This window comes from Anastrepha ludens, chromosome 2, assembly GCF_028408465.1.
Source record: "Anastrepha ludens isolate Willacy chromosome 2, idAnaLude1.1, whole genome shotgun sequence".
In the NCBI taxonomy this organism is placed as follows: domain Eukaryota; kingdom Metazoa; phylum Arthropoda; class Insecta; order Diptera; family Tephritidae; genus Anastrepha; species Anastrepha ludens.
This window is the reverse complement of record NC_071498.1, coordinates 159,369,355-159,395,746: the sequence shown is the minus strand read 5'-3', so window position 1 is coordinate 159,395,746 and position 26,392 is coordinate 159,369,355. Positions and strand designations below refer to the sequence as shown.

Genomic DNA, 26,392 nt, shown 5'->3' with positions numbered 1-26,392 from the left:
AATTTTGAATAAAACAAAAACGTCTTTTCTTTGTTAGGCCCGGGACTTTCCAGCCCATGTATTACATCGCTGTTGGCACCTTTAACCCAACGCATGTCTAGTAGAATAAAAATGGATGTTGCCACAGCGCCTGGGAGAAACAAAGGTAATTCCTTGAAGCATGGTGGCACTCATGTCAAGACTGCGATAAGGCATGGCGTGCTTCACGAGCGGACTCTTTTTCTATAATACCAAAAACTACAGCTCAGCCTTATGCCCTTAATGCAGTGCGTAATGCGCTTCCATTTCCTATGGATAGTTTTTAGTCATGGGATAGGATAGTTTGCGTCGCGGATGCCGCTTCAGTTCCAGCAGCAACAGTGTGTTCGCTGCGGTCAAGTCCACTTTGGCTTCTGGCCTAATTAGGAATATTGAGACTGGCTACGGAGATATGCTATGTCTGCTTTCTGGAGTACCACATCAACGGTTCTCCGAGCGCTTTCCTTATTTCTACATTACACGAACCTGCTGCTACACCTACAAAAATCCACAACTTCTCAAAAAAGCTAAATAAATTTTGTATGAAAAGGAAAGAAAGGCAAAATATGCACCATGAAGGGCGTTCCAAGTGCAAAGTGCCGAAATGCAGCCATCATAATTTAAGACATGAAGTGTTGACGTTTGTTGCCGTTGCTGCTGTCGATGTTGATGCCACTGTGTTGAGCACTACCAGCAGTACTGTTAACAGCAAGAGCACCAACGCGGCGTCGAACGTCAGGTCGAATAAAGGCGCTTGGCGATGGTGATGACGATGAAGATGGCGATGACGTTGCCAATTGCATAATGTTTTTTTTGTTTGTGTGTTATTTTGGGTGTGCTTCTTGTTGTTGTTGTGCGTGTTGGCAATGATGTCAGCATGAGAACAAATGTACGTTCGCGCCACTCTAAACATACTCACATACATACATACACACGCAATCATACACATGTACGTGCGTGTACTTATGTACATATGTATAAATACTTTTTCACTACTGGCTGAGCATTAGTGCTTATGCAGTTCTGGAAACAAACGGCTGCATTTACGTGTGTACGTGTGTTTGTGTATTCGGTGATCCTTGCTGCTTAGTACCCTCGCTTATCAGCAAATGTGATGCAGATTAATCGCCGCTGATAGGACGCATGCGCAGCCGGCGATGAGCAGTCAGAGTGGCAGCTTGAAGCAGCAGCAGCAGCAACGGTTGTCGTTTAGGCGGCTGGGTGATCGGTTCGTTAGCTCGTTTGCGGACGATGACGATGATGCTTTGTATGAGGAGTTTTTTGTTATGCGTTGTTTGAAGATGTCAGGAGTATTTTTTGATTTTTTTGTACTTTTTTCTTGTGTTTATTGGTCGGTTGAAGGCTTTAAGAATTCGCTGTTTCTTGTGTTTTTTTTTTCAAAGGTTATTTGTTTTATTTCGAACGTTTTTTTTTACATATTTTTTATGCACCCTTCTACTTAAATGCACTTAAATTATAATTTTTTTTTTTCAATTTTATTTGAAATTTTTTTTTTTAATTTTTTGTATATTTTTTTTATGTTGTGTGAAGCTCAATGGCCCCTTAGCAGAGATCACCAAACATTTGAAAAATTACGTTAATACACACGTCCACTTTCCTGCATGAGTGATGATTTAAGTAATATAGATTAAGTTGAGGCATTTTTGGCAAGGAATTCCAAAAACAACAACAGCAAACTTTGCCAAACAAGCATTTAAAACAAATATTAAGGCGTTACTGATAACCAGCGATTTTTGCTTCGGGTGGCCACGACTATACCTGCCCCAAATAATTGTATAGCCAATGCAAATGACCTCTGCAACAACTACATTTAAACATTTTAGTGTATAGATGCATACATACATACATACACATCCATGCGCTTAAACGCCAAACAATCAACAACCAAAAGTGCTCAACTTTTCGAACATCTGTCGATCGGTTATCGTTGATAATTTCTATTGTGACCCTTCTTTTTTCGCTTGTTTGCCCATTGTTGAGAATATTTAGTTGCAACCATCATCGCATAATCGTTTTGCTTTTGTCTCATTTTTCCCTACTGTTCTGCATACTCATATCTGCTTGCATTTATGAATATGAAAATTGTCACGAGTTATTGTGGTCGTTGCCGCTTCATCCTCAATTCATCCACTTGCCCTGTGCGCCTCTTCGCCTGTTCGCCTGCTCTTTCTGCTCCCTCCCTTGGGCATTAATAACAGACATTTGTATTGTACACAAACAAACATTTCTGTTTATTGAGAAATATTTTTGCAAGCGCGCAGCAGTTCGGTATCTGGGGGATACCAACGGATTATTATTGCCCAATGAGGTACTTTAATAACCATAATCAGGATATTATTGTTATGTTATTGTGTGCGACTGCATAGTGAAAAGTAATATTATAATATTTGAAAATTGCCAACAAGCAGAAGGCGGCACTTACCTCCTTACACACACACACACATGCACGTATGCAGATGCGCGCAAGGCAGGATCACAAGTGCAGGAAATGCACACAGCTGGAGTTGGAGTGGCGACGAGTTGCTTTGAATTTGGATTGCGGAAGTTCGCGCAGTCAGAAGTTTATCGTAGATGTACCGCTTAGCGAAATAGTGACTTTATAAGAACTTTCAGAAAAAACGCACACATGTACATATGTATGTATGTGTCGTATATCTGAAGAGAGGTAAGCATGTGCATTAGCGATTAAATGCGAGGATAAGTGCACCCAAGTACACATGGCATTTGGCCACTCGTCAAAAAGCTGACTTGCTACCTCGAGAAAATGATATTTTTCAAAAAATTCTGCGTTTTTAGTTACTTTGCAGATATTCTGTACTCGTGGATATTTGCTCACTCTAACCACTAGTAATTCGTACCCCTACGATTTCTTCTCATATACACCCCGTTGCAATATTATAAACACCTCACTTTTTTTAATTTAAAAATTTGCGTTGGTCACTCGGGTCTGGCCAACTATTTCGACTTTGGACGTGAATTTTTTTATCTATTTTTATTAATCCACAGTACAAATTACCTTACAGAGTAGACACAAATGTAAAGAGAAGCAAGCCAAATTTGGCAACCTTTCGGCGGCCGCCGTAGCCGAATAGGTTGGTGCGTGACTTCCATTCGGAATTTACAGAGAGACCTCGGTGCGAATCTCGGTGAAACACTAAAGTTAAGAAAAACATTTTTCTAATAGCGGTCGCCCCTCGGCTATGAAAAAGCTCCTCATAAAAAATAGAATAAGAATCAGCTTGAAACTGTCGGTCTCTCCATTTGTGGAACAACATCAAGACGCACACCACAAACAGGAGGAAGAGCTCGGTCAAACACTCAAAAAGGGTGTACGCCCCAATTATACGCGATAAAGTGGAGTTCATTTACAACACAAGATCACGTGGAAGAAAACTGAGTGTATAATCGACTTTCTTCGGCTTTGGAGACTAATATTCCTCGCGGAAGTACAGGTGAAGATAAGGATAATGAAGTGGACCCATTTGGTAGTGATCATGATGGTCGAGATGGTGATTATTTGCCCGAGGCAAATGCATCCGATATTAAGCAGGAAGGAATAATCGAGCCGAATGAAATACTTTACTGCGTTGAAGAAATTGAGGACGATTTATTGAAGGAGTAGAGGGCTGCGTTACCTATATGTCGCGATGTCTGAATTTGGTATCCCCGCAAAACTAATACGGCTATGCAAAATGACGGGGTGACTCGCTGTCATACGACTTCTCTAACGTGATGTTGGAATCGATCATACGAGCCGCAGAACTTAATCGCTCAGGCACAATTTTTTATAAGAGCGTACAATTGTTGGTTTTGCCGAGTATATCGATATCATCGGCCTTAACAACCGCGCTGTTAGTTCTGCCTTCTCCAAACTGGATAAAGAGGCAAAGCGAATGGGTCTGGTGGGGAACGAGGACAAAACGAAGTACCTCCTGTCATCAGACAAACACTCGGCGCACTCGCGTATCGGCGCCCACGTCACTGTTGACAGCTATAATTTCCAGGTTCAGCCTGGAAATCCAACGTAGAATCTCTCTTGCCAAGAGTTCCACTTTGAACTAAGTTTTAAAGTTTTTTTGCATTTTCTGTCTTAAAAATATTGTGACAATTTGAAGTGAATCCGACAAATGCTTTTCGAGTTATTCAACAATTAACAAAACTATGTTTTTTGAACTGGTGATCACTGTAACTTAAACACCGCTTGGTAGATTTCAATAAAATTTATACTGCTTTTGAAAAATGTAAAAACTCGTGTCTGATCGAAGGATTTTTTTTCAAAAATTTTGATTTTTTTTAAACAATTAATTGTGGGTTTTTTCTCGAAAATCTTGTTAATTTTGAAAAAAAAATCTTCGCTCTGGCACAAGATTATCTATTAATAAAACTAATTTCTCTTGTCCGATTGATTGTAGATGAATCTCCAAGGACTTGTGAAGATCACCACAAAGGACTTCTGGAGAAACGGGCTCCACACAAACAGCGATAACTTTAACAATTATTAATTTTTTTTTTTGAAATTTTGCTAAAGTCAAGCTATGTTTTTATTTTGTAAAAGGAATCAACTAACTAACAAAAAAATGTATTAAAAGTCATATTTTTTCGGACCTCTGACTACCCCTAATCCCTTAAATATACAACAACAACAACCATAGCGTTTAGCGTTAACTTTGCATTCAATTTTGCAAAACTTCTAAAATTTTCATCAAAACTTTGAACTTTTTAACTCGAATTTTCACAATTTTTTTGGGTTTGCAGTTTTATAGCTGATTAAACATTAGTCTGACAAGGCTTAAGTTTCATATGACTACAAAATACCGTTGATTTTTGACAATTTTTTTTCGCTGCGGTGTCACGCCTTTTCTCCCATACAAAGCTCGAATTTTTTTATTGGAAGAAAAAGTCTACCACTGTCAATTAAAATTCAATATGTTGCATAAGCTGAAAAATTCTGGTTAAAAAGTTGCAACTTGTAATGAAATTTTGAAAAATGTTTACAAGTTCGAAAAATTGTATGCAAAAGTTTTTGTTTTTTGTTGTACTAGGCTATTCAATAAGTTTGGCAGTTCGATAAGAAAAACACAATTTTATGGTTTGAAATGCACTTTATTATTCAGTATAGTCTCTCTCAACATCAATAACCTTTTTCCAACGAGATTACAATTTATGAATTTCATTCCTAAAGTGAGAATCTGGAAGATCTGCAAAATTCACTTCCATAGCTGCTATGACCTCATAATTTGATGAAAAACGCTTTCCACGCATGCATTTTTTTAAGGTCTGGAAACAGATGGAAGTCGCTAGGGGCCAAATCTGGTGTATGCGGTGGGTGTTCGAACAATTGAAACTTTAATTCATGGATTTTAGCCATTGTCAAGATGCTCTTGTGACGCGGTGCGTTGTCCCGCTGAGAAAGAATTGTTTTTCTTTTGCAAACTTGGTATTTTTTTACGATTCCTATCCTTCAGTTGGGTGTTACGATTTTAGGGTTATTCGCTAATTTGCAACAAGCCAACAATGCGAGGTCACATTCACCGACTTTTCGAAAGCGTTCGATAGAGTCAGCCATAGTATCCCACTTAAAAAGCTGGGTTCAATTGGTCTTCATTCTAGCTTACTTAAGTGCCTTGCATCTTATCTAACAAATAGAACTGAATTTGTTCGTATAAATAATATAAAATCTGATGTCAACAAAGTTACCTGAAGCCTGCCTCAAGGTAGGTATCTTGCGCCACTATTGTTCTTAATATTTGTTAATGACATTTAAACGATTTTGAGACATCACGAAAATTCACAGTCGGATAGAGAACTTAAATGACTGCATAAGACTTCAAGAAGACTTAACAAGATTGGAAGCTTGATGTGATGATACCTCCATAAATCTTAATGCTGGTAAATGCCAGCACTTGTCCTTCAGTAGACGTAAAGCTACAATTGATTTCGATTACAAGTTGGGCACTATCACCCTCAAAAAAGATTGGGGTCATATTTACATCGAAAATGTCGTTTTCTAAACATATAGACTTTATGATTGCCAAATCTAGATCAATGCTTGGCTTTGTAATAAGGAATTCAAGGTAGTTCCAGGATATTTCTATGCCAAAGAATTTGTATTTTTCTCTTGTTAGATCAAACCTCGAATATTGCAGCATTATTTGGGATCCATTCTATATGGGTTAATCTTTAAGAATTGGGAAGGTTCAGGACTAGATTTGTCATTCATTCCCTTCGTTGGCATTGTAGTTTGCCTGCATATAAAAGTAGATGTCGTTTATTAGCATTGCCAACTTTAAAATACGAAGAAAAACTTTTGTTGAACCAGTTTGCAAGTAATCCACAAACAAAATTCCTTTCGCCTCCCAAAAAATGCTGCCAACACCTTCTTGGTGGATTTCTGGACACGAACTCGTTTCGAAGCCGAAGAACCAGGTTCACACTACTCTTTAGCCTCTTGTTTTGATTTAGGGTGATGGCTATGATTCATGTTGATAGCCGCAAGTCTCATCCGTAGTGATGACCCGGTGCACAAAATCCACTTTATCCTTTCGAAAATGCTCTAAATGCTGTTTTTTTTTGCATTGCTTGCGAATGTGGCGCCCATTGTACACATAGCTTTCTGAAACCCAATACTTCAATCAAAATATTGCTTACACTGCGCAATGAGATGCCATAAGCTTCTATTCAATCTCTTTCAGTCACTCGACGGGTGGCGCGTACACCCTTTTTGGGTGTTTGGCCGAGCTCCTCCTCCTATTTGTTGTGTGCGTCTTGATGTTGTTCTACAAATGGAGGGGCCTACAGTTTCAAGCCGACTCAGAACGGCAGATATTTTTATGAGGAGCTTTTTCATGGCAGAAATACACTCGGAGGTTTGCCATTGCCTGCCGAGGGGCGGCCGCTATTAGAAAAATGTTTTTTTTTTAATTTTGGTGTTTCACCGAGATTCGAACCAAAGTTCTCTCTGTGAATTCCGAATGGTAGTCACGCACCAACCCATTCGGCTACGGAGGCCGAGTGTACCAACATACCAAAAGAAAATTTAGGTTACTAGCAACGCTCTCACAACTTATCGGGCAACCTAGTACTTTGCACGTGTGTTTCCTTAGGCATTACCCGGTGATACTACTAACCACCGTTCTAATGAACGGCCGGTCTAGATGCATGAGAAACCTAGTTCTGTGATTATTTCTATTAGGCTAATCCTGTCTTATCGCAGAAGAGGGCTCCTTATTTCATTTACTGTTGGCTTGCCTGATGTTGACTGACCTGATTCAGAACTTTTATGAGGATTATCAAATAGGGGTCAGAATTGACTGATTTAAGATCAGTTCCTCTCCTAGCCAGCACAACGATACAATTTCCATGAATGTCGCTGTGTCCACGAACCCATACACCTTTCGTGGTGCATCGCTTAGCCAGCTCATGAGGAATATCTCTTCATTCAATTGTTACTTTGAAAGAAGTATTTTTGCACTGTAGACATTTTTTAGCAGCTTGACTATCAGAGTAGGCAGTGATCGATTGTGCTGCAGCAGACGAGTTCCGGACCTTCAACCTGCCAACTTCTTTATATCTATTAACTTAGCTTTAGAGACGGTGCAGTAGTCAGCTAGCCGTAGCTTTAAGTTCAGCTGCAGCACTTCGAAGTGGATGCCCCTCCCGACCTTATTGCTTGCATAGTCTTGAGCTGGCAATGGAGGTAGACAGTGGAGGTAGCCTTAATATTACTCCATTCACATTTTTCTGAGTTCCTTTAGAGTGTAATCTAACTCATTATGGGTTCACGAAAGAGTTCCGACCACTTTCGAGTGTCTAAATATGAAATTTGAATAATATGAAAATGAAAGTTGAATAAATGCGTTACTGACGTAAGTTTACGAGCCTTTGATTGTTCAGTGAGACTTGGGAACTTCATCAAGATCGGTGTATTTCCTGTCTTTTATTGAGCGGAACAGCGAAGGAGAAATTGTCTGCGATTTACATTTTGGCGCGTTCAATCAACATAACCTCAAATTATTAGCTCCATACATAACATAACAACAAATAGAATTTAGGTACTAGCGTAGCGCCACCTACTGGCGGGTAGCAGAACGAATTTGTATACGAGTAGTTACAGAGGTTAAAGGTGTAACGTACCAAAGGCATTGCCACCTAGTAGTAGTTACTAAATATTAAATTTTTTATAATTGTTAATACTTGCAAGTTGACAAAATGCATCGAACTCCTACTTCAAGTAATGCGGCTAAGAGAAGAGTTACCGAATTATCTCCGGATCTTTCGCTGCAAGATGTAATGACAGCCATACGTGGAATTGAAACCAACCTAAATAAGCAATTAGAGCGATTAGCTTCTAAACAAGACATAAGAGATTTAAAAGAGTCAATGGGATTGGAAATTGAAAAGCTAAAGGCTGAAAACGAATCCCTTAAACTAGAAGTACAAAAATTAAAAAAAGACAGGGAATTGGAACAAAAAGAAATACTACGCCTTGTTGACCAAAGTAAGCGAAATAGGTTATTTTTTAAAGGCGTTACAAAAGATGAAAAACCAACACTAGCTGTTCAAAAATTATGCGAAGATAAGCTTAGTCTGCATCACATTAAAATAAGAGAGGCACGTTCATTATACGATAAAGATAATAAGTGCAATATAATAGCAGAGTTTGAAACTGTGGAAATGGCAGGAGATATCCTTAAAAACGCTAGAATGTTGCGAGGTTCGGATATATATATTGAAAAGGACCTTAGCTCTGAAAGGCAACAAAATAGAAAAGTGCTATTGCAGTTAAAACAAAAGCTCTTGACCTTAAGTAGAACACATAAGATATTCGTAAGGAATGATAGCATGAATATTGACGGCAAATGGATGTCATACAATAATAACAAATTACTTATGTGTGAGGGACAGCCGGCAGAGAAAATTCTTATTCACTACTTTGGTATAAGCGTGTCAAAAATTGATATTACCTATCACTCTTTGTTAGAGAAAATAAATTCAAAAAACTAAAGAATTGTACTAAAGTAACCGCAAAATTAAATGTAATAACCAGCAGTGATGAACTTTTAGAAAATCGTAATCAATTAACTAATATTAAAATTGTGTCGTATAACATTAACGGCTTAGCAAACAAAACGTTATATAAAGATTTTTTTGATTACATTTGTTCGTTTGATGTTTTCATCTTGTTAGAAACGCATGTTGAAACGGAAAATTTTGAAAAATATTTTAAATTCTTCAAGGGGTTTACTCTGTTTTGGAGATCAGCAGTACGACGTAGTCATTATGGACGGGCAAGTGGTGGACTCCTTTATGGCATTAAAAAAGACCTAGAAAATGTTGATGTCAGATATTCGTTTAAGTGTTTAGACTGTTTAGACGTAATCGAATTTTGTGTGGCTGAAAAAACTGTAAACTTGATTCCATTATATTTGAAGGGTAATAACTGGATACATGATTTTGAAATTGTAAAAGAAAGTTTTGTTCAAAATGATTTTGTAAATGGTGTTGTAATCGGTGACCTTAATGTACGAATTGGAGACTTACAAGTAAATATGGACGAAATCTTACTAAATGATATTGTAGGAAGAAAAACAGATAGGAATTCAAGAGACAAAAAAATCAATAGAGGTGGAAGGCAGTTCATAGAGTTCTGTATAAATAATGGTCTAATAGTGTTGAATGGCATGTTAAGTAGTGATGTTGAGGGAAAATTTACTTATGTTAGTAATATAGGTGAATCTGTAAATGATATATGTGCAATATCTCGGGACATATTGAAACATGCGTCTGATTTTATAGTGGACAATAAAACATGGTCTGATCACATGCCTATTATTTTAAAAATGCAATTGCCTGCAAGAAAATCAGCTTCAATATGCAAGACGAACTTGTTACCAAAAATTGTTTGGGATGAATTACGAGCAGAATTGTATAACAAGAAACTTATTAGCAACCTACAGAAAAAGAAATATGTAAAAAAAGAGCTAGATCTTGAAGATTTAACTGAAATAATTAGAATATCAACTTCACAGAGGCGAAATAAAGAAAGATTAAGAAAAAAATCGGAATGGTTTACCTGGAAATGTCAGTCAGCTAGAAAGATGTCATTAAAACAACTGAGAATTTATAATAAAACTTTGAGTGGAAGTGATAAAAAGAAATATATTCAGGCAAATAGAAAATACAAGAAACTGTGTGAAGAGAGCAAGAAGAATTACTATGACAATCTTGAACTCAGAATAAATGAGGTTAATAACAGTAAGGATTGGTGGAAGATGGTCAACGTCCTTCGGTGTTCAGTTACAGAATCTTGTCTAGAGGTATCGCCAGCAATATTCATGCACTATTTTCAAACATTATTAAATCCAACTCGCTGTGCATCATGTATACAATATGTGGCAAATTTAGTAAGGGATGATTGTCTAGACAGACCAATCTCAATAGATGAAATCAGATTAATGTTACATAAAACGAAATGTGGAAAAGCTCCGGGCTCAGACAAGGTTCCATATGAGTTTTTTAAAAATGCCGATGACCGGTTTCTTGTTGAGTTGGCAAACGTTTTTAATAGGCTATATAATATGGGCCAAGTATCTGAATGTTTCGAAACAAGTCTGATATATCCGCTCTTTAAAAAAGGCGATAGGAAATCTCCCTCCAATTATAGAGGTATCTCATTCATGAATTGTGTTGCAAAGATAATGATGGGCATTTTAAATGAGCGACTCACAAGCTGGGTAGAAAATAAAAATATTATAACAGAATTTCAAGCAGGTTTCAGAAAGCGACATTCAACTGTAGATAACATATATAACCTAGCAGCAATAGTCCATATTAAGTTCAGGGAGAAGAAAAAAGTGTACGCGTTTTTTGTGGACTTTAAAGCCGCTTTTGATACTGTCCCTAGACAACTATTGCTATACAAGCTTCATGAAATAGGAATCTCCACCAAAATGGCAAACTTTATTGAAAGTTATTACAGAAACACATGTTCGATAGTAAAAGTAGGAGATGAAATGAGTGAAAAATTCAAAATATCGTCAGGAGTAAAGCAAGGGTGCCTGCTTTCACCTTTGCTCTTTGCTCTTTACTTGATTGACCTGCACGACTGTTTGGAGGGGGGACTCTTTATAGATGAGTTAAATATCCGTTTGCTATTATATGCTGACGATATCGTCATATTGGCAGATGAGGTTTGTGCTCTTCAAAAAATGATAAGCAACTTAGAAAAATACTGCGAAAAGTGGAATATGCAAGTAAACTTATCTAAGTCAGCCATAATGATCTTTCGGAGAGGCGGTAGAATAGCAGAAAAAGAAAAGTGGTTTTTTCACGGCGAAGTTATACCAATAACGAAAGAATATAATTACTTGGGTGTAAAGCTAACATCAAAACTCAGTTTCAAGCAACATATAGAAAATAGAAATGTTCTAGCGAAAAATAGCATAAATGCAACTTGGTGCACATTCCTTAGTAAAAATAAAATTAAGTTGTCGGCAAAATGGAAACTGTTTTTAGCGGTGACTAGAGCAATCCAGAGTTATGCTGCTCAGGTATGGGGAAACTCGTTGTTTGAAGAAGTAGACAAAATTCAACTTTATTTTTTAAAAAGGGTACTTCATCTCCCGAGTAATACGCCATCTTATTGCATTCTCTTGGAGACAAATGTTCCAAGTTTTCATTTGTATACACTGCAGCTTCACTTAAAATATATATTCAAAACGTTATTTGAATATGATGATAATAGATTGCCTCATATACTATCAAAAAAGATTTTAGAAAAACAGATATTTTGGGTTGAAGAAATTAGTAATCTAGCACAAAAGTTAAATATAACATGTAACTGGGGCACTTCAAATAAAAGAGAGTGGAATAGAAATATAATTTCAATAATAGAAAATCTTCATGATTCGAATATTCGAACTTTATGGGAAAGGGCACACCAAAGCACCCGATTATATAAGGAATTAGACCATAACAACGCCAGAAGCTATTTAAACGATAATACTGGAATCTATAAAATTATGTGGATTATGAAAGCCAGATGTGATTTAATATACTTGGGAAGCCAAAGGGATTTAAACTGCACTTTATGTAACTTAAATGAATTAGAAGACATCACACATTTTTTAGGAAAATGCCCGATACTTAAAAGAATTCGTCAAAGATTTTTTGGAAAATTTAGTTTAAACCGAGATGAAATCATAGACATTTTAAATGGTGTTGGCCCTTCTGGATATAATAACTTATTTAAGTTCATCACTGGTGCTATAGAATATAGAAAATTAATTTTAAGCGAATTCAATACATAGTACCATAGTAACATATGTAAAATGTAAGATTTTGTTTTTTTCTTTTTTCTTCCGACAAACGACCTAGTGTCACTGTCGTACGTTCTAATGTTAATGATTAAAAATGAAATGTAATGAAATGTAAAAGCCGAACAATAAATAATAATAAATAAAAAAATAATAATATGAAATTTTTCCAGGGCCGGCATGCATTCTGTCTGATTGCGTTGGTAGGTAGGTAAATGAAATGGTTGGAGTGCCAGTCTGGCACACCTCAAGTAGTAAAGCGTTGTTTTCATCCAATATGAGACCTCCAACAGGCAGGCATCTACATCCAGCCGGAGCTGTTGATTTAATAGAGAAGGTTGATGGGCTTTAGTTTGGCGCACTGCCCCAAGCTGTCGAAGAAAGGAACAAGGTCACTGTTATTCTTCTAACTGCCAAACCAGGACATTTACAGTGAAAGTACTCAACAGTGTCCTCCTCTAAAAGGTCTCCACAGGTATGAAATGGGTGTTACAGAGAAAGTACTCAACAGTCTCCTCCTCTAAAAGGTCCCCACAGCTTCTGAAATGGGGGTTAAATGGTAACCCTAGTACGTGTGTGCCGATCGTCCAGTGACAGGTAAACATAGCTACGAGTTTGGAAATTAAATGGCGAGGAATACTAAGAACTTTCTGAGTCCTCCGTATATTGGACTGGGGCCAAAGAGTTTTCGAAATAGCACATGAAGAAATTGAGCTCCATATTTTCTGCGCTTTCCTGAGAAATAATTTGTGCTGTTCCCCTTTAACAACCGTTAGGAGGATGTCGGTGAGCGGGTTGGAATTAGCACACAATTTTCTATAGATGTCTAGGGGAAGGTCTAATAGAGTCTGAAGAAGATTGGTTGGTGTAGAAGGCAGCACTCCTGTGATAAGCTTGGATGCTGTCCTTTGTACCCTTTTCATTTTGCTCTTGAATGTTGAATGAATTTTGTATAATACATATATAAAGGGTTTTTCAGTAAGAGCGCTTCAACTTTTGAACTTTTTTGAATAAAACACAAACGGTTTGACTTTTTTAACTAATTTTTTTTTTATTATCGAGTTTGAACATATCCAATCGTTGAACCCAATTTTCGACCACTCTTTTGCATAAATCGGCCGAAATTCCAGCAATTTCGCGTTCAATATTGGCTCTGACCTCACAAATCGTCGCCGGCTTGTTACTGTAGACCAATGACTTCACATAACCCCAAAACGGGACGGCTTGTTAAATGGACCGTAAAATGGCCGTAATGCTCTTAAAGTAGCAGCAACAGAACGATTATTTTCATAAAAAATTTGCACGATTTGCAATCGTTGCTCAAGTGTGTAGCGTTCCATGATGAAATGTATACTAATGAAGTTTACAAATGACAAGTGAAAAATAAAAAATATTGCGTCGTTCGCCCTCCCTATCGGAAAAAAGTTGAAGCGCACCTATTGAATAACCCTATACTTGGACTTACCGAGATTTTGTTGTATCTGTTTTAGTCCTGTCTGGATTGCTTATTTTTTGGTTTTTTAAAAATTCCCTTAAAAATACCTGGGATTTTCAAAGTCCGAAAACTTTTAAAGCTATTTATTGGCAACTCATAAGGTCTCTCACCTATAACCTCCACCCACACCAATAACAACGTTAATTAGAGAGATGTCATGCGGTCTAAGTCCAACACGAAGGGATCAGCATACAAAATAGTTGCACTAAAACAAGCAAGAAATTTAAACATAAAAAGGACACAACCAACCAACTGAGTCGAAGAAATAATCTCAAATCTATTCGTCGTTGCATGTTTTTGCATTAAACAAGTGAACTTGTTGCTTGTGGCACGTTGCCACGTTTAACTCAAAATCTCACTGATTAAGGCATAATTTCATGAATACCAACTCGAATGCCCCAGAGTAGAACGAGAATTACTCGTGTCGATGTTGATTTCAAATAATTCCATGAATAATTCGCCATCAGACAACAGAGTGTTGCTGCAAGCGCAAAGTAAGAAACCCAATGGCAGAAAAACAAAAAAACACGAAAAAAAAGAAATAGCAACAACAGTAAAAAAGCAGAAAACCTAAAAACATTTCATTATTGCGCGACACAATCGGAATATTTAATGATTTAATCAGTGTCAACACATCGCACAGCATCAGAAACAGCAACAACCGCAACAACAATAACAACGCATGTGTTAAAGAACTGCAAGACAAGACTGTACGGTGTACCATCAAACATACAGTCAGTCATGTATGTATTCCTACACTGCGATGCGCATAGAAACTGTTTAGTTGCGCTGATAACACCACCAGACGACAAGTTCACAGATTCTTGCCACACTTTTTTCTCTACGACTGCGCTCGCTTGGGTCTTTGCCGTTTTTTCTGTAATAAGTATAAATGCCCTTTCCATTCTGCTTGGATTTTGCTTTGCTTTTTGTCAATTTCTTAAATTTTAAAATCTCACAGCTTAAGAAACCAAGAAAAAAATTGAAAACAACCTAAGAAAAACAAAAAAAAAAACAAACATTTGTCGAGATCGAGGACGAGAATGAAGTCGAAACATGCGAAATAGTGGCGCGAGTCTCGTGTTTACAGCAAAAGATTGTACATTTGTGTAGCAACTGCGGTTGTATGGGTTTATTTGTCTCTGCATGCTGATATACAGCAAATGTGTCCGCTAAGTGGGTAGCAGGTTTGGACCCCAATGCCCAAGAAGAAGTCGAGCGAGCAGCAACTCACAAAAGCTTAACTCAACTCCTCCTCAGCTGGGCTGGGAACACAGCTGCGATTCCTATGACTCGGTCGGTCGGTCTTGAACGCCTTACTCGCTGCATGTCTTGGGCCGTGTTATTGGCACTGCACTGCATGCAGCAAAAGTTCTAATTAAACAATTCGTGGAATTTCGCTTTAATTGTAAGCGAGTAAACGTGTGGTGGCAATGGCGTTGACTACAGTTAAGGTTGTGGCTGTGAGTTGAGAGTGAGTCTAAATTAAATAAATAAAGTAGAAAGTGAAACGAACGAACAAATGAATATTGGGCGTCCAGTGCCAAGAACTAGCTAACTAACAACCATTCCAAGTGGCATTATACAATGGAGTTTATGCACTTGCAACGTGCAACATGCTGAAACTGCTATTCCATGCTACATACATACTTACACACGTGCATAGATGCATACATGCATACATACAAAGGTACTAATGGTGATGGAAATGTGGCTTCAGCACGACTTCAAATTCAGTGGAATGCAAGTGTCCCAGCTGTATTGGTAGTGGCGTCAATAAAAGTGGTCAAAGCTCTTCCAAAAATGTGAATATTTATTCGGGGTATTTCGTTATGTGCCACTTAGAGGTGAACAACTTTCTACTGGCTTTTCTGAGCGAAGTGAAATTGTGGCTTTTTTTTTACACCAAAGACAGTGTGCCATAATCAATCTACTATTAACTCTTATAGCACTTCTTACGTCATAAAAAGAGAATAGTACTCGATGCAAACATTCCAAGTAAAGGGTTATCAATTTAGAGGTATCGGATTTTAAATTGAAATAAAAGAACGAAAATGCATTGGCTACACTCACTAGATGGGCTGCCAGTTGCGGTGTCAGAGTCTACTCTGACAAAACGGAGTTGACTTTTAAGACTTTAAGTCTTTTAAGCTTCCAACCAGTGTGTTACACTCTCATCGGAAGTCAAGTATCTTGGTGTAATACTTGACCCCAGGCTCCACTGGATGCTGCACATAGAAAATCGTTTCAAGAATACCAGTACAGCCTTCTACGCCTATAAATCTATGTTCGGCAAAAAATGGGGTCTCAAGCCACGTGTCGTACTTTGGATGTACAACTTAGTGGTTCTGCCAATTTTGACATATAGTTGCCTAGTTTGGTGGGTAGCTCTTCAGAAGGGCTACAACACTACTAAACTAGAGAGAGTGCAGAGAAATGCATGTGTGGGTATCACTGGTGCATGTAGAACATGTCCCACTGCTGCTCTCAACGTCGTTCCGCGCTAACTCCCCGCAGTGATGAAATAGATTTGGTATAATAAATACGGATTTTAACAGTTATTATCAGTTTCACTAGACTTTTTCATAACAGCGGTGTAAACCCATATAAAGGGTGGTTAAATTTCAAGGGCCGATGTTGAATGTGAACCACACCTAACCGTCAAGTTTTCTTTTGCACTTTATTTAACATTTTTCAATTTTAGACTAACTCAATTTGAATCATGAAAGATACACAATCGAGCAACCCGTTAAAGTTATTCAGGCTTATTATGAAAACCGGCGTTCAAATCAAAATGCATTTCGCGCCCTTCGTGATTTTTTCGGTCTACTTAATCGTCCAAATGTGCGTATAATCGGAAAAATGTTGCAAAAGTTTGAGCAACCCGGGTCTGTAGGAGATGTGAAAACACCAGTGCATATCGTACAGCTCGTACTGCACAAAATATTGCTGCTGTTCGCGATAGTGTGGTTGAAGAGCCGTCCACCTCAACTCGTCGTCGTGCCCAACAATTGCCCCTCTCACGCTCGTCGTTGTTGGACATTATGCATAAAGACTTGCATTTACACGCTTATAAGATGCAATTGACTCAAGAACTAAAGCCTCTTGACCATTTCAAGCGTCGTCAATGGTCAGAATGGTGGCAAGAAATGGCAACAGTGAATGACCAATTTTCGAAGGAAATCATCTTCAGTGATGAATTTTCACCGCGCTGGATTCGTCAATAAGCAGAATTGCCGCATTTGGGCGAATGCACCCACAAAGAGTGACTCTTTGGTGCGGTTTATGGGCCGGCAGCATCATTGGGCCCAATTTTTTCCAAAATGAGGCCGGTCAGGCAGTTACTGTGAATAGTGTTCGCTATCGTGAGATGATAACGACCTTTTTATGACCCGAATTGGAAGATATGGATGTGGACGATATGTGGTTTCAACAGGACGGTGCCACTTGTCACACAGCAAATGAAACAATGGCTCTTTTGCGCGAAAAATTTGATGGCCGAATAATCTCACGTCGGGGCGATGTCAATTGGCCGCCAAGATCATGTGATTTGACACCGTTGGACTTCTTTCTTTGGGGTTATTTGAAAGAAAAGGTGTACGTCGATAAACCAGCAGCAATTCAAGAGCTAAAGGATAAGATAATTCGGCACATTAACGGCATAGAACCTCAATTATGCCTCATCGTCATCGAAAATTTGGACCATAGGATGGAGGTGTGCCGCCGAGACAGCGACGGCTATTTGGCCGATATTTTGTTCCATACGTAATTGATCCATACCAATATTATCATCGTAAAGAGAAATGACAATAATTAAAAAAAAATTGTATTTTATTCAAAATCAATACCGGCTCTTGAAACTTTACCACCCTTTATATAGATTGTCAGTGATGAAATAGATTTGGTATAATAAATAAGGATTTTAACAGTTATTATATCGAAAAAAACCCTTTGTGATTGTAAATTTTGGCATTTAATTTACTTATAATTAAACTTCAATAACTGTCTAGTTAATTCTTCAATAAAAGCCATATGAATTAAAGTTCTAAAATATGTATGAAATTTAGAAAAACTCATGAAATTTTCAACAAAAATTCAAATTCAAATTTTTATTCAGGACTTTAGGAAAACTTTTGAGTGTGCAATAAATAAGTTCAAAATAAAACGAAAGTTTGAAGGCCTCTAGAATCGGGTCTATCAAAAAAATACTATTGATGGTTTTCTACATTTTCTCCTATGTAAAATACAATGTTTTATAGAGTAAAACTTCAACTCCGAAAGAAATGAAAACTATCCAAAATTAACGCAATTTTTTTAGGCACTTCAAACCTTCACTGTGTTAAGCTGGACATAAACGAGTCACAAAATATTTGATTAAAAAGTTAGAAATTCCGAAGAATTGTTCTGCACTTTGTGCAGAGACGAAAATTTTAATTCATATAGCTTTTATTAAAGAATTAACTATATAATTATAAAAAAATAGTTAAAAGTGCTATTCCACTGAAGATTGTTACAATTTGAGTTGTGCCGTTATAGCATGGACCCATCGATACATGTACATTAGGGTGTCCCAAAAAAATTAAAGTGTTTTTTTTTAACGCATACCCTCTTATTTTGTTTGAATGGTCTCAAAACATCTAAAAATAAAGTTTCGTCTATTTAGAATCACGGCAACCCGTGCCGAGTTGAGCGGAAACCTGTCGGTACTTGTATAGTACGGCGCGCGCGAACTGTCGGATTGATTGCATGTAATTACTGGTTTGTTTTATTAGCAATCGCGTTTTTTTCGTGTAGTCAATATGTCAGTGGAGTTACGAAGTTCCAAAAAGGAGATATTTTTAATAGGGGACGTAAAACATCAAATTACCGGTTCTAAACTTCCCTCTAATGGGCAAGTACTGGCAGTTTTGTTCTATAATATTCGTGAAGTGAACTTAAGTGTCAATGAAAGTGCAAATCTTACAATTCGTGAATGTATTATTTATTGGGAAAGGATCAATATCTAACTGTGTTAAGAAACTAGTTAACTTATACCAAGTTTAGAGAGAATCGCAAAAAAATGCGAAAAAAACTGAAGAAGTGTTTGAACAGCGTCGACAGGAGTTTGTTTCAAACTTAAACAATTTGTTTGACATCGCACATGCCAATGCTCTTCAATCGATTAAAATAAATGAAGATAAGATCTTCTTGCAGCGCCAAAGAGAACCAGGTCGGCCCGGTCACTTAGCCGGAGTGGACAAAAAACTAACAAAAAAAGAGGAAAAGACGCGCCTTAGAATAATCGAGGAGGAAAAGCGACGTGCGTACAAGAACACAGACCGGTATATCCCGACTGTAAAAAGCAAACTTTGAAAAGAAAATTTGATGATTGATGTCCCTTTTATAATAAAACGAAAATAAATACGAAATATGTGTTTTATTTTTATTTATTTAATTAATCTAAAAATTCAATTAAACTTTTCTCTATTGTGAGCCTATAGCTTTCATACTAACTTTTAAACTTAAAGTTTGACATCAAGTCGGCACGGGTTAATGACATCCGATCTCAATAATATTTTATATTTAAGTTTTTAGAGTCAAATGGAAAAAAAATAAAGGGAAATTCCGAAAAAAAAAATTCCCCCTTGTAGCCTGGGACACCCTAATGTACATATGTATGTATATATGTGACTAAAAAAGCTTAACTCATTGCACTTAAATCTTAACGCTCGTATTTATTCTTTCTAAGATCTTCACTGAATACGAGAAAGAGCAGCTGTGGGCTTTTTAATCACAATTTAAAGTCTGCTCTCTTAGCTTGAAAATTCCTTTAGCCACCGGCACGATAGCTTCAACTGAGTAATTGACTGGCTATGTACACTTGTGCTCACATAATTAAGTCACTTTATCGATTTAGAATATTTGCGACATTTTTCAAGTAAAGGCTTCCGAACATGGGCTTTATATGGAAAAAACAGGTCAACATCGTATGCAAAAAAAACAAAAAATATCAAAAATGAAGGCTTTTTTTGAGCGATCTTGAGATAACACTTCATTATACATATATATACAGGGTGGGCCAAATAAGACCTACTAATCCATAGATCCAGGTCCATAGTTTGCCTAGCGGTATGCGCAGTTGCTCCATCTTGTTGAAACCACAAATTAGGATACTGCTCCGCCATTGGCCGCAAAAAGTTTTCAATCAATGTTCTGTAAAAAACTCCTGAAAACGATTCCGACGTTTCATCCTCATTTTCGAAGAAATATGGATCATAAACCGCACCAAATAGTACATTTAGATGGGTGCAACTGATGTTGGTGTGTTGCCCTTGGATTTTCAGAGCCCCACAATCTACCGTTTTGTTTGTTGACATAACCATTTAAATGGAAATGCGCTTAATCCGACAAAACATTATTTAAAAAATCAATTTGTGTGGCTAATTGTGTAAAACGAATAGCGTATTGTAGTTGTTGTTGGTGGTCTTGCGGTAGGGTTCCATAATAAGTTTCCAACAATTCAATTATAACCTACAAACAGAGACAAATAAATATGTCAAAAAATAAAAAGGTTATTTGTGCTTAACATTAGGAGGTTTTATTTGGCCCACCCTGTATAAGTGTATTTAGTTGCATCAGGCGGCGATGCAAAACGCAAAAAACATGATCGACAATCTGACATTGTCCGATCTGCAGAATTTATTCAGCAAGTGCAAGCGATCATTGACGAGGACTCTGCAAAATCGATGAGGGCCCTTGCAAGGGAGCTTACTATGTCTAAGAGTCTTATCCGTCGAGTTGTTCATGAAGATCGCAGGTATAAGTCTTACGTTAGGTGCAGAAGACAGTTTTTGCTTGAGCAAACGCGAGAACAGCGAGTTATCCGATCAAAACGTCTTCTAAACAAAATTAAACATCCTGAAGCGCCTGAGATGTTATGGTTCATTCTCTGACGAAAAAATTTTTTGACCAAGATCAAAAGACCAAACGCAGAAATGAGCAGAATGACATATGTCTATGTTCCAATCATACAAAGATTCCTGTTGTCATGAAGACGAAGTTTCCAGCCACTGCCATGGTTTTAGGTGTTGTGAGCAACAAACCTCACCATGTCATCCCACCAGACTTCTTTACTCAAGGATCTCGAGTAAATTCTACTGTATATATCGAGATTCCAGAGACAGTAGTGAAACCCTGGTATGATAGTGTACGCGATCACAGTCCATATGGCTTTCAGCAAGACTCTGCTCCTTCACTCAAAGCAACGGCGACACAAGTTTGGATGGCTGAAGTTTTCCATGACCACATAACACCGAACTTATGCCGCCTAACATCCCAGAACTTAATCTCCTGAATTACTACCAATAAGTATCCACACAACACCAAATTAATACCGTTACAGTCAATATGAATACAGTGTACTCTCTCGTAAGCGGACACCTAAGGGTGTGAAAAATTTGTCCGCTTATAGGAGATGCCCGCTTATGAGAAAAGTGTAAAAAAGTGAATAAAATATTATGGGAAGTTTAACGGGTTATGGAAGGGTTGCCCGTTCAAGAGAAAACAATTTTAAATATTTTTTAAGGATTTGAGGTATACCCTATGATCAGAAAGTACCGGGAATGTTTAAATAAAACAAACAGAGTAAAATTTCAGGCAAATTTATTGTATCTCCTTCAAAATATGGCCCTTCTGAAGCAACACACATGCGCCAACGTGGAACCCAGTCCTCTATGCACTCCTGGTAGGCCGACGAAGGGATGGATGGCCTTCAGCCCCTTCGTCGCATTCACTTTGATCTCCTCTATCGACTGAAATCTCCTTCTACGAAGTGGTAACTTCAACTTGGGAAACAAAAAGAAGTCGCACGGGGCCATATCAGGTGAATACGATGCTTGCACGATGGTATTTACTTGCTATTTGGTCAAATAATCCAGCACATTTTGGGCTCGGTGCGATGGCGGTTACCATCAAGCAAAAACTAAGAATTGTTTGCCCACACTTCCGGCCGTTTGCGACGTACAGCATCTCTCAAACACTTCAAAACAGATAAATAATATTCTATATTGACTGTCTGGCCCGATGGTACTCATGGTGCACTACGCCTTGACAATCGAAGAAAACAGTCAACATCACCTTCCCGGTACTTTTTGATTATAGGTTATACTGAAAAAAGTTTCCGCTTATAGTAGGAGTCTGCTTAAGAGAGGTGTCCATTAGGAGAGACTACACGGCAAGGAGTATTTGATTCGAGCAGAGCCCGAATCGAGGAGGTTGATGAAGCTAATGAAAATTATATTGAATTGTACTGATTTTATTGATATATAAAACAAGTTCGTTGTGTAAAAAATTCGTGAATTTTCATTTTTTTTGTCGGGACAACTAGTAAGTACCGCACTCAGACACAATTAAATCCATTATACTGCACTCGGATTCCTTTTTAAATTTCTGTAAATCTACTCAACCTCCGAAGAAATTTTAGTAGATCTTGTGTTGCCAATCAGCCAAGGTGGTAGCTTCTTAATACATCAGGGCCAAACGCGAGCTTGATTCGAGCGAAGGCCGGTCAGACACACAGAAAGTGAGTGGTCTGCAGAGTGGAGTGCATTGTCTGAGATGCCTACCTTTTCCATTTGCTTCGCCCACAGAAAGTGGCCCGTCATCAGTCCAACCACTTACAGCAGTCCCTTCTGTTTAATAACAGGAGGACTTGCGACAGTCGGTCGGACATGACAAGAATTTTGATTTAATTTTGTTCAAAATAAAAACTAATTAGTTGTACTCTCAAGTTGCAAATACCGTATGCATCCTATAATAAAATTTTTAGAAGTTTTCTAAAGACTGATTAAAAATTTGCAATTTTAATAATTTTTGGAATTTATTAAATTTTTGTGAATTTTCTACCAAGTTTGGAAGTTCGACGTGCACGCTTTTTATTACAAGTACAGTGAACTATGTTTTTGTAAAAAATTAAACAAAAAAATTTAGCTTCAAATATATGGCGGACATTTTGAAAGGTAAAATGACTTAATTATGCGAGCACAAGTGTATGTATATGTATGTATGCGTGTGTGTGTAAGTTAGTGTACACAAAAATACAGAAGTATGCCTTATCGCCAAAGCTTCTTCGCTCTCAGTAAGCCACTGATAACACGCACAGCTGGGATCACGGCTTAAAAGTAAACAAATCGCTTTTGTAATATATTTTCTAAAATCCACAGTAAAGAGGGCACAACAAATCAATAAAGTCAGGGTTTAAAAATAAATCTTATTTGCTTTCATTTGAAAGTGATCGGTGCAAAGTGTCAGAAGCAAATTTTTTATTGCGGCTTACAAAGTGTAACGAAGTGATTCACCTAAAGCAACAGCAAGCAGAAGATACAATAATAAAAATGAGAAAATCCAATTTCGCCATATTCTTTGTTCTACTCGCAGCGCATTACAGCATCGGGCCGCCCGCCACCCAAGCGCTCAACCTAAACTTAACCGAAAGCTGTGTGAATACCCAAACTTTCTATTGCACTTTGTCGAATATCACGGCCACGCTCACCGACCCGCTCATCGTTGCCAATGCCACGGCACCGCAGCTGTACGAGCTGGTGCTGCGTGATTCGGTAATCACGCGCATCCCGCGCCTGCTTTTCACAAACGCGCCAGCGCTGCGCTCGTTTTTTATGCACAATTGCGGACTCAATCGACTTACGGCCTACGACTTCCCAACCGGTCACCCGCTACGCACCTTAGTGCTGCAACAGAATCGTTTTTTCGATGTGCCAGAGAAGTCGTTCATCGCAATCTACGGGCTCGAGGAGCTGCAGCTCGGACGCAATATGATCCACATGGTGCACCAGAACGCGTTTGCCAGTTTGGAGAAACTACGCTACCTGGACTTGCAGCAAAACGACATACGCGAACTGCCCCAGTCACTTTTTGACGATCTCGTCAACTTGGAGCACATCGATTTGAGCAGCAACAATATAGAGAAGATCGACACTGCGACATTCGCGCACAATACGAAGCTACAAACGCTGCTGTTGGGCGATAACAGATTTTCGCGCTTCGAACCGAACGCTTTGGCACACTTGCCGCGGCTGCATCTACTCGACATCAGCAACAGTCTTGTTGATGAGCTGCGTTTGCAGTCGGTCGATACGCTGCTGATGCAGGGCAGCACGCTGCAGCGTATCGCTATCGCGGGCAGCGCCGTTAAAGTGCACGCCGGCAACAATCAGCTAACCAGCCTGAATATTGGCGACAAACTTAGCGTGCGCGAACTGGATTTGCATGGCAATCGACTGGAAACGCTGGAAGATTTAGTGGGCATGTTGAATCTGCAGCGGCTGGATGTGTCACGCAATCAACTGCAATCGCTGCGCACCTCTCACTCGCCCCTTTACCTGCCCTTGCCGAATTTGGTGCACCTAAACTTGGCCTCCAATCAATTGCAAAACCTGACGTTAGAGCATTTCCTGGTGCTGCAGAAGCTGACACACCTCGATTTGGCCTTCAACCATTTGCTGCGCTTGGATCAGCGTCTTTTCGAGCCACTCGTCAATTTGGAAAAGTTGTATATCGAAGGCAATCGCTTGCACGTTTTCGACTATGAGAAATTTGTCGCTACGCACGCCTACCTCAAAGAGTGCGGCCTATTGGAAAACGAGTGGGAATACCGTTATAAGCGCACCATGTTGGCCTACCTGAAAGAGCACAACATTCAGCTGCCAGTGCGCTTCACCTCGAACAACTACAACAGCAACAACATGGGTAATCTTTTTGAATCAACATTGAACTCGCTTTCGGCGCCCGATAAGGCAACTCATCATCGCTATGCATCAACGGCCAGTTCAGTTGATGATGATTTTGAGGAGTTGCACGCCGATGCAGCAGCGTCAGCAGTAGCAGGCACAAGTGGCATTCATCCATACTGGACTACGCGAGATGTGCTGACAGTGATTATATTGTTGCTGGTGTTCCTGGTATTGTTGCTGCAGTTGTTTAGCTTCCTACGCGAGGAGGAGTGTCTGCCAACTTGCTGCAACAGGATGGCCAGGAATGCACAAAGGAACGAGCGTCGACGGTTGGAGGAAGAAGAGGAGGACTCGGAAGTGTAGAGCTATGAATTCATTTACTTGTAAATATCATAATGAATTTGTGTGTAAAAATAAAAAAAATGTGCCGTGGGTACATTTTCTTCATTTATGGGTACAAATTTCATTTTGGGTACAATTTTCTTCATTTATAAATGCATCAGCTTCCATACTTCAACTCCAACTACACAAATTTTACTTTCTAAACTCACTTACTTACTTAGCTAGCAACTACAACCGATGATCGGTCTTGGCCGCTACCGAAATATTGCGCCAATCGCTTCTGCATTGCGCGCGTTGACGCCAGTTAGAAACACCAAGGAACGTCAGGCCGTCGTCGACTTGGTCTTTCCGAGGTAGATGAGAACGTCATTTTTTGCGGGTTCCACCAGTGTATTTCGAAACCTTCTTTGCTAGAGTGTTATTGTCCATTCGCTCGTACAGCTCGTAGTTCCATCTTATTCGATATGCATTACATATTTACGCAAATCGGATCATAGATCTTGCGAAGAATTCTTCTCTCCAAAGCTTCTAATAACCGTTTATCGGTATCCAGGACTCAGCGCCATTGAGTAAGACCGGAAAGAGGTAAACGAAGTCCTTGACGACGCCGAACTCGTAAATGACAATTGCAACCTGCGGTCCAATACGCGTAGACTTTTTGGCTGTTGACAATAGGTACTTTGTCTTGGAAAGACTGTACTCTTTTTCCAAACGGGAGAAAGTTACACAGACTACCCGCTGACTTATGCCAACAATGCCGATATCATCAGCGTAAGCGAGCAGCTTGACACTTTTATAGAAAATAGTGCCGGAGATGACGATGTTGGCGGCGAGAATAATTTTCTCCATCATCAAAAAAAAAAAATCGCCTGGTAAGGGATTGCCTTGTCTAAAACCCCGCTTCGTTTGAAATGACACCAGAAGATCTTTGCCAATTCTCACGTCGCTGGTAGTGTTTCTTAGGGTCATCCTGCAAAGCCGGAAGAGCTTTTTAAACACAGCTTCATTTAAAGATTTCCTCAAAGCATCACCTCGGTCATATTATCTGCGAAAGCAATTACTTCGCAGCTACTTCGGCTTAGGATCAATTGCGGGACGAACGATCTTTTTTACTTTTGCAATCGCGGAGCTAAAAAGTAGTTTGAAAGATTAGTAGTGAAGTTACTTAAGTGAAGTTATATTTTTACTAACAAAAGAAAGACAAAGCCAGGATGCAGCTGGTACAGTGGCGTACCAAAGCCACTGCTGGAACTTAAACTGTTTTGGACAAGCCAGCTTACCGAGGAACCATCAATTCAACCGTCAGCATCATCACTGGGAAACAAATCAAAAACAATTAATAAATACTAAATTATTGGTAAATATTTCTGTTATATTTTTGTATGAAAACTTATTTTAATTTTGACATTTTTGATTTAAACACAGTCCGCCGTAGCGGAATGGGGCGGTGCGTGACTACCATTCGGGAGTGTGTA

At 38.7% G+C, this 26,392-nt stretch overlaps 1 protein-coding gene across 1 annotated transcript; it reads left to right on the top strand.

Moving 5' to 3' along the window:
* Positions 1 to 1,175: 1,175 nt before the first annotated feature.
* LOC128855517 (toll-like receptor 13) lies at positions 1,176 to 25,026 on the top strand. The gene is made up of 2 exons (XM_054090481.1): positions 1,176 to 1,285; positions 23,054 to 25,026. The coding sequence occupies exons 1-2, from the start codon at positions 1,176 to 1,178 to the stop codon at positions 24,936 to 24,938; spliced, it is 1,995 nt and encodes a 664-aa protein (XP_053946456.1). The 3' UTR covers positions 24,939 to 25,026.
* Positions 25,027 to 26,392: the final 1,366 nt, after the last annotated feature.

Coding starts and splice junctions, on each gene's coding strand:
- LOC128855517 (XM_054090481.1), top strand. CDS start 1,176: ATGAGCAGTCAGAGTGGCAGCTTGAAGCAGCAGCAGCAGCAACGGTTG. Junction 1,286..23,053: donor GACGATGACGATGATGCTTT/GTATGAGGAGTT, acceptor TCCACAGTAAAG/AGGGCACAACAAATCAATAA.